Below are 9,512 nucleotides of genomic sequence, written 5' to 3'. Positions count from 1 at the left end.
TTCCTTTCCACTGTTGTCCAGGACAAGCTGACGCTCACAGACATGGGGATTTTAATGACAGCTGCGGTGTGTCACGACCTGGACCACCCTGGCTACAACAACACGTAAGACTCACTACTTTGTAATCATGCTGACAGGTAAATCACTGCAGATGCCCACTGACCCCCACCATGTTTTGACATCCTCTGCAAAACATTGTTGTAGATGAACTGTGAAACTAGTTCAGCTTGGAAAGAGTTCAGGTATGAAAACATGCTGATTGAGATAATCGTGTTGTTGTTGCATGGCGCTTTGGGCAGGTGAGAACCTCCTTTATCAGCAGAGCTTCGTGAGAATTTACTATCCGTCCGTTCCACAATGTCCTCCCTATATCAGGTACCAAATCAATGCTCGCACAGAGCTGGCAGTGCGCTACAACGACATCTCTCCACTGGAGAACCATCACTGTGCTGTGGCCTTCCAGATCCTTGCCCTTCCTGAGTGCAACATCTTTGCTAATGTGGATCCTGAAGCGTTCAAACAGATCCGGCAGGTTAGATTTGCACGGAAAATATACAGCTACATTCAAGACAAACATGCTAAACTCTGCTAACATCTCTCAGGAACTTATTTTGATGGCTGTCTGAAGATTATGGGATTATTCTGCCAGTTCTAAAAACATGATTTCCCCCCCAAACACATTTATACTAATCAATATTTTGTAAGTCAGTCCTTTCAGTCATTAAGATTTTAAAGAGCAAAAGTTGAACTTGGATAGATTTTTGCACCCTTCTCCCTCAAAGAAAAACTAATTCGGCATCCATCTTGCACCCTATCCCTTCTTTGAGCCATCTCCCACCAGTAAAAACCAGTTTGATGTTGACTTTTGACTTATCTCTTGTTCTGTCACTTTCTTTTGTTTCCCCACTTCTTCTAATAATGTCCCCTGGTTTCTTTGCTGAATCAACCATGGTGAACATTCAAGTGTGATGCCATGTCACTGCTGCCATGTAAAGCAGAGATATAAAGAGATATAAATATCTCTTTTGTTTGACTCAAATGTTTGAGATTTATTTGTCATTCGTTTTCATCCTCCTCTAGCAGTAAAAAAAAGATTCTTTGATATAAAATATTTATACAATTTCAGATAGACTTTGACTCCCCTTGTATGTTTCCAGGCAATAATCACCCTCATCCTGGCCACTGACATGGCCAAACACGGGGAGATCCTAGAAAACTTTAAGCAATACGTGGACAACTTTGACTTCACCAAGACAGAGCATGTGACATGTGTATGTACATTTTTCCTCTCTTACAAAGTCACATTGTAACTCTATCAGCTGCTTATTTTACTACTGTATTTATAACAAGACAGCCTTTATTGAATGAGTTAGCTGTAAACAGTAAAACCAGATGGACTGTATTATTATCATATGAAAAGTAATGACAGAACTAGACCCCATCAGGCAAACGCATGCTTTTACTGTAAAAATGAATGAGCATCTTTGTTCTTGATTTTTCTTCGAAATTTGCGTTTATACATGCTTATGTTTGCTTTCTTAGCTGAGGATGGTTTTGATCAAGTGCTGTGATATTTCCAACGAGGTGAGGCCAACCGAGGTAGCCGAGCCCTGGGTCGACTGTTTACTGGAAGAGTATTTCATGCAGGTGACTCCAACCAAAAGCTTCTGTTCTAAAGCAATGCTCTCAGCTTGAAGACAAACCTTAGTGCACTGAGCTAAACAGACACACCTCCACCTCTTTGACTTTAAGAGTGACAGGGAGAAATCGGAGGGTCTTCCAGTGGCTCCCTTCATGGACAGAGATAAAGTCACCAAACCCACCGCTCAGATCGGATTCATCAAGTTTGTCCTCATCCCAATGTTTGAGACAGTCATGAGGGTAGGACTCTGACTTCGTGTCTGTTTAAACAGCTTTTTCCCCCCAAATTTTCTGTTACTACTTATTATCTGTTTTTATTTCAACCAGCTTTTTCCTCAAATTGAGGAGCTCATGGTTCAGCCTTTAAGAGATTCTCGTGACCACTATGAGGAGCTCAAGCAACTTGAAGATGCCATGACAGAGGTGAGATGAGATGGTACTTCCGCATCATTATGTTTTCATACATTTTGTTATTTACCACCCCTGTTTTTTGCCTGACATGATATTAATGTCTCACAATGCAGCAGGTTAAATACAAATGTCATATTTATACATTACATATGCAGTTTCAGTCTAAAACTGACGCATAAAAACGTTGCATATGTTTGTTGCAGATAGAGCCAAACAAATCAGTTTTATTTCAACAGCCCCAAATCTATCTGCTCACTCTAGTCTTGGATTCTTGAGACCGACCCACAGAGGGTAGATGTTCTGGCCAGGAAAACGTGTTGGCAGAAATACCATTAAACACCCATAACTATGGTTTGATTCGTGTTAAATTGCATGGCAATTAGAATCAGTGTGTTTTTCTTACATCAGAACGGTCTGTTTTGAGTTGTTACCGCAATAACCCAGAACAAAAAAACCAAGCTGGAGAAGAACTTGTAGCTGTTTCACAGCCTCCATAGTTTATACCTCAAACTTTGAAGAGATTGAAAAGGTGAAGGAATTACGAGAAGTGTACAGATTTTCCTGTAAGAATTAATAAGCTCTGTACACTCTTTAAGCTAGTTAAGCAAAGCAAAAATAAAAATATCAAGTACAATATTAGGAATAAAAACATTTGACAGACAAACTAATCTTTCTATAATAGTTAAAAACATTTTTGAAAATCCAGTATTCATAATGAGATTGTTTCACATTGACTTGATAATTTAACAACCTACTGTCCAAGTCTCTGTCTTAATGGGAGGGAAATTAATTCATTAAGAATTTTCTAATTCCACTACAATAAGAGCCAGCATCTACCCTTTGCCTTGTTAGTATTTGGATTTTCTGGCTTTTGAATTATAATAATGGCCAGAGTGACAAAGAGTTTAGTTGTTGCAAAGTGTTCCCACATGGAGTGTCAAACTGGCCAAATGTACAGCTCTGTGCATTTTTTTGCGTGTAGATTTTTCTTTTTCAACATGTGAACTGCACGTGGGACATAAAGGTTATTCTTTAACTTTACCAGCAGTTCTTCTTCTTCTGTGTACCAGTTACTTCCAGGTCATTATGAAAGCTTCATAATGACCTGAAAGTAACTGCTCCTAGACCAGCTTGAATCCAGTTTAATGTTCACATAGAGGAGATAATCAACTATGAGCTTTTTAACCGTTTTTAACACAGTTAACATTATTATTAGGATTAGCTGTGCGTTATTAGTATACTTCAGAATACAATAATCACTTATAAGATTATTTATAAGAAACAGTGACTTGAGTTGAGAAATATGTTTTAGCTTTGCATTATGAATGTTAAACATTTACTTATTCCTTTTTGCTATTATGTGTAAATCTTACAAAACCCTTTTGGGAAAGTGTCACCAAGTTGTGAAACAATGTGAGTTACGATGAAGCTTCTTGTAAAGTATTATGTACACGTCTATCAGAAATTTGACACTTTGACAGCAGAGCAGGACAAAGGCTGGTAAAAAGAATTGTTTGGTACGGCAAAGGCTTGGTAAGAAAATAAAAATAAAGATCTACACATGAAGGAATGCATGTTGATGTGCACAGTGTCATCAAGCTATCAACTAGAGTGAGGTCACATATATATACACACAATCACATAGATCTATGCACAGACTCGTCAGACCACTTGCTAACATAAAGGTATCTTTTGTTCAATGAGGCACAGAAGAAAAAAACTGAAACTATGTCATTAGGCGGGAAGACGGCGTAAGCTCTGCAGTGAGTGAGTGCAGTTGTATCTGTGTAAGTAAGAGTACCGGTAACTGACTGTTTGGTTGTGCTCTAGTGTTTAGTGTGAGTGTTATGAGTTATCTGTGTCTCTGCCTCTGTTTAGGCTCTTCACAGCAACTCAACTCTGTCTACAAAACACACCATTAGGAATGTGCAGCCTTTCACCATGTTGGATTTACCTTTTAAGTTACCAGAGAGCTTATAGGAATGTCCTCACACAAAGATAACACTAATGGAGTAATCCTGGATGGTCCTGTTAATGCAAAACAGCCGCATTCAAGTGGTTTGCTGGGAAGTAATAAGCTCTCAGATGGATAGAGTTAGGAAAAGCTGGACCGCTTACAGGACAGGAGGAAAAAAAACACTCCAGAACATTGACATTAAAGAGTCCAAATACATAACTGAGCAAAATTGTGTGTTAAATAATTCCCGTAACATCAAAGGATGAGATCTTTCATCTTGTCAGAGGTGAAAACAAAGTGGTGAAAATGTTGCATGTTCATTTTTCCTCCTTTTTTCATTTATTTATTTTTCATAGTGAAAGGTACATTTCCTGTTTATTAACTGAGACAACAACCTAATTTTTTCACTTATTCTAAAGAAATAGAAGAAATTCACACCCAGACTGAGTAAGTTTTGGCTTTTCCTTAAAGGGAAGTCAATTCTTACTTATGTTAAAGTTCTGAGGCAGTTTGAAACTATTGTTGTTTTTTTCAGTGTTGGATGATCTGAGCTGTCAGTACATCCTCGTTTTAATCTAGCTTTAGTTTCAGCTTTTGTCCTGAAGACCCAGCTGTTTGTCTTTGCTTAGTTTCAGCTCTTATGTCATTGCAGGGATCATCTTTCATGATCAAATTCAGAAAAGGCATGAAAAAATGTGAGTGAGGCCCCTGTGAAGATATTCTGCACTGCATTCTGAAGATGACAGCTGGAGCGGGAAGGCAGGATAAAGACACGGCTCCACCACACACTAAACTAAAATTAGGCAACATGGTGGCATATCTCGAACTTTAACTTAGACTTTCGCAGAGGTTGTCACAAGAGGGACCTGCTGACCTACCCTGTATATTCATTGTGTTTATGTTGTGCTATATTTAGACTTTTCTTTCAAAGTGCAACAGTGTGAAAGAAAAACTTATGTTGTAATTAACTCCATGGATTTGATAATTGCGCCAAGTTGGCCAAATGGATGAAAGGTTCAGGAAAATGTAAGAACAATATAGCCATTTGCTTTTATCTCAGTTTCTCTAATAGAAAAATAAAATGCAATTAAGTGAGATTCACTTAAGCCTAGCAATATAGTTTTGTTGATGTGGTATAAGGGGGTTTTCCAGAATAATGCATCTTCCCATCTTTACTTTGCTCTCACTACACTGAAATACATTTTTGTCAAAAACCTGTTAATGACAAAAAAGAGGTGTAGTTACAAACTGTGTGTAACACTAAGGCAAACAAAATGTCCAGGACCAATTAATTGTTCTTCCTAAGATGGAGCTGGAACCAAATAATGAACATTTGTTTGTTGCATCATTTCTGTCATATGAAGCAGACACAAATGCTTCAGATTCTCTTTGACATTGTTTCAGATATCCTCATTGTAATGATTTGAATTTAAAATGTCACCTATTTAGTCGTACTTTTAATGTCAGCACTTTACTGTCAGTTAAAATTAACATTGATTTCTGAAGTGACCACCCCAACCTAGTCTGGATCAAAGACAGTGTGATTTATGTTGAAGATCTGAAAACAGGAAATTAAACTATACCAAGGATTAATTCATTTTCCACAACTCATTTTTATCCAATTTGGGGTTGCAGGGACCTGTTATGCATGAAACTATAATTATTTGACCTTATCATCACTAATTACTAATATGTAATAAGCGTGAAAAGAAACTGAAGCACGAACAGCTGTGAGAGTTACTGAAAATACAGTTTTCATTCTCAGTGCAATACAGTCAATCCACCTATTTTAAATGGGTCGTATAACATAAAAGAAATAAATAAAACATTGTGATATCGTAAGCATCATTCCTGAAATTCATTAAGCGCTAGCGTTTGAGTTCTCTGTGAAAGTGTCCAGTATCAGATGACTGCAGTCATTGCAGGAACTTATTGACTTTAATTGGCAGTTTTGTTATGTTTGCTGCCCTGTGTGCTGCAAAAGCATACACACCTCAGCTCTTCTCTGCATCCATAATGCATCACGTGTGGGCTCTGAAACTGACAGAAACAACCTGTTTGGTAGACAGCTGGAACCTCTCGAACAGTCCTGCTGTGTGGGACCGACTTCTGTATCCGTGCAAACCTAAAGAAAACATTTTTCTATGTCTCATTATTTCAGAAAGTTGTAAATACTAAAGGTTGTGCAGCATAGCCAAAAGATAAACAATAAAATGCCATGCCTATGTCTTGTTTTGGCATGCAGGTCTATTTCCTTAGAGGTGCTAAAAAAAACACACATTGAGAGCAAACACTGCAGGCTGGTAGCAAGAAATTAAGTGGCTTGTTGTTGCAGGTGAAATCGTCATTAGAAAAAAAACAAAACATCAACACACTCCCCTCAGTGTAAAAATGTTCTAATTTATCCCTGTTTTTTATACCAGTCAAGGCTGTTGTGCAATGCTACACACACATTCCTGTTGCTCTCATTGCCGCTTCTCCATTGATTGTCTTTTAATCTGTTCATTGCCACACTTGACATCAAAAACTAAAAGTTAGTCAACATATTGATTTGAGATGTCGCGAGTTATTCAGAGTTCCACCCAAAGCTGCCAAAGCTTAGTGACACCCAGTACACACCCCTCTGTCTTTCAACAGCTTCCTTTCCATTCATCAGATGTTGGTGGTTTACCTTCAGGTATTCCACCGCACATGTGGCTGTTGAGATGAGAGCGAGCGAGCAAACATGTTTCTGTTGGCGTGCATTGTCTGCATGAAAGTAATTACCTGATATCTTTTCCACATAGCGTGACAGAGTGTATTGACATCTAACTTCCAGGAATGCCCAGATTAAACTATGTGCTGTTTTATCACAAGAGGGTTGTGCTCTGCGCTCTGCTGCATGGCCACTGATTAAAGCACTTGTGCCTCAAATAAAGGGAGTTTCTCAGTGACAAGTAAAGACAACATGCTGAATTTCTGTCTTGTTTTGGTTAGCTTTATTATATCCCTTGCTTATGATGGCAAATTTGGAGTCTTTGATTAAATATTTTACTTTCAACCCAACAACAAGTAGCTGACAACACAGTTAATACAGATTTTCCTTTGAGTGCCTCCAGTGCATAAAGTCTTCTCATTTCAGTTTTACCATCTGACAGATTGTCCACCCAGCCTCTAAAATGTCATTGGAGACTCTTAGATGTTATCATGAGCTCAACACTAATTAAAGTAGCGGATATCTAAAATGTCATAGTGATTCTTTTTTTGCTCCAGGCTGGATAATAATAAACTCCCACAATACTTCAGTAAGCCTGTTTGCTTATGTGAAAGCGAATACTGTAGTTAGAATATAAATGCTTCAATAGAGGTGAAATGAACTGGGAGGATTTTTCACAGGGTAAGGAGGATGTCAGACTGTTCCATGCAAAGGAAGGTGTGGTACTTTAGCAATGACATTTGATCAGGTTTTAGTGACACTTTTATTTTCGTCCGAGTGTCATGGTCCCTTTTGACTGTTTTTGCGTTTTTTTGTTGTTCTGTGACAGGTCCTGTCTCATGTCTCCTGTTGCTTCACATGCGGCCTTTTTTCATCAGTGCAACACTTGATCTTTATTTTGTTCATTGTTGTCAGTGCATAAATATATACCACTTATTTGGGGGTGGGGGGGTTGCATTGCCAGATCTTTGTCATTGTTTCCTACAGTGTCATCCTTGTGTATTTTGTTTGTATTAGTCTCCCAGTGTTGGTTTTATATGTTTTACTTTATAGATAAACTGTGCAATGCCTTTGATTTCCTCATTGAACCACTGATTCCATCATTTGTCTGTGTTCTGTATCTGGGTCCTGCTTCCAGACTACTGTTCTGGCACTCTCGCTAATTTACAGGAATGCTCCTATATGATACTGTTTTTCTGCATAGATTTAAAACACACACACACACACACACACAGTGAAAAATGCATTAGTTATAAACACATTCATTATTTGTCCATCTGAATAATAATAAAGGCGGCTGAATGAGTTTCCTCCGCAGGGTCTCCCTTGGAGATAGGGTGAGAAGCTTGGTCATCCAAGAGGAGCTCAGAGTAGAGCCACTGCACCTCCGCATCGAGAGGAGCATGTTGAGGTGGCTCGGACATCTAGTCAGGATGTGTCCTGGATGCCTCCTTGGTGAGTCCCTGCGAGAGGAGACCCCAGGGAAGACCAGGGACACACTGTAGGGATTATATCTCTCTGCTGGCCTGGGATCGCCTTGGGATACCACATAAAAAAGGTCTTGGGATCCCCCCCACAGAGTTTGCAGATGTGGCTGGAAAGAGAGAAGTCTGGGATTCCCTGCTTAGGCTGCTGCCCCCGCGACCCGACCCCAGATAAGCGGCGGAAACTGGATGGAAGGATGGATGAATAATAATATTGTAATAATTGGTTATGTTCAGAACTGTTTCAGCTCTGCAATGATTGTTTTAAAACTCAAGGTTTTAGTAAAGCTTATCAGTCTCAGTGTGTCCTTCAGCTAGAACCCTCCCAGTACATAGTAACAGATAAGCAAGAACCAGATGCAACTAATAATTGTTAGGCAATTGTACGCAGAGTGACAAATAAGCAGGAATCAGACGTAATCATCAGATATCAGTCAGGTCTGTTGCATTCTACACACCTTGATTCAAGAGTCACGCACACTGAAAATACATCCCAATGTATCGCGTGAGCAGCAGTTGACCTGTTATTAACTGGCCATTTACAATCAAATGCTATCATCCCAGACAGTTGTAGGAGGCAGTCTCATGGCCTAAAATAAAATATGATCCACATCCACTGCTCGGGTCAATAGAAGATGATGATCTAGCCTCCTGAGCCCAGAACTGCATTAACTGTGATCTGATCTTGGAATAAATTCTTAATAAGTTCGAGCAGATCTTCTTCTGTTTTCTGTTCTCTGACTTCCAAAAAAAGAATTGGGTTAACAGTATTAATATGGCAACATGTGTAGAACAACTTAATCTAACAATCTTTAGCTCAAAACAGGACATCTAGCAGTGCTTGCTTTCATGACAGAGTATGTAGGCAACAATCCAATGCTGATACAAATTTGCATTTCAAATGAGTACTGTACAGCTATACCTCTTATCACTTGGTGGTAACAAGACTTCCTCATATACTACACAAACTGATTTAAGTTTGATTGTCAGCTTTTCTTTTTCTTTGGATTCTTCTGATTTTTCCAAGAAGTCCAGGTTGTTTCTATAAATCCGTGCAGCCTTATTTGGAACTTCCTAACACCACAAGCAGAAATGTGAAGTACCTCCCACAACTTTCATGGATCACAAGTCTACACTGGTGGTCTAGCAAATCTTGATCTCTGAGCCGGGAGAAAGTTTAAAAAAAGAAACAGTGTAATTCGATCCAGCTAAAGCCTTTTTATCTGGATTTATCGCACTTTATCAGATTAAAGAGCATGTGAGAACGACGTATACACAGGAATGTTCATGGAAACAGATAAAATATAGATTTCACAAAACTACA

General features: G+C 38.9%; 1 protein-coding gene across 1 annotated transcript in view; it reads left to right on the top strand.

Annotated features, from left to right (window-relative positions):
• The window catches only part of pde9ac (phosphodiesterase 9ac), a gene marked incomplete at both ends in the record, with an annotated part of 11,000 nt that extends 6,288 nt beyond the window's left edge, over positions 1-4,712 (top strand). The window contains 7 exons of the mRNA XM_079247040.1: positions 22-104; positions 376-532; positions 1,158-1,271; positions 1,543-1,647; positions 1,753-1,881; positions 1,969-2,064; positions 4,662-4,712. Of these exons, the coding sequence (XP_079103166.1) occupies positions 22-104; positions 376-532; positions 1,158-1,271; positions 1,543-1,647; positions 1,753-1,881; positions 1,969-2,064; positions 4,662-4,712 (735 nt within the window). The remainder of the gene's footprint in view (positions 1-21; positions 105-375; positions 533-1,157; positions 1,272-1,542; positions 1,648-1,752; positions 1,882-1,968; positions 2,065-4,661) is intronic.
• Positions 4,713-9,512: the final 4,800 nt, after the last annotated feature.

Source organism: Telmatherina bonti (genome assembly GCF_933228915.1).
Source record: "Telmatherina bonti genome assembly, chromosome: 9".
Classification (NCBI taxonomy): domain Eukaryota; kingdom Metazoa; phylum Chordata; class Actinopteri; order Atheriniformes; family Telmatherinidae; genus Telmatherina; species Telmatherina bonti.
This window is presented reverse-complemented; position numbering and strand designations above follow the sequence as displayed.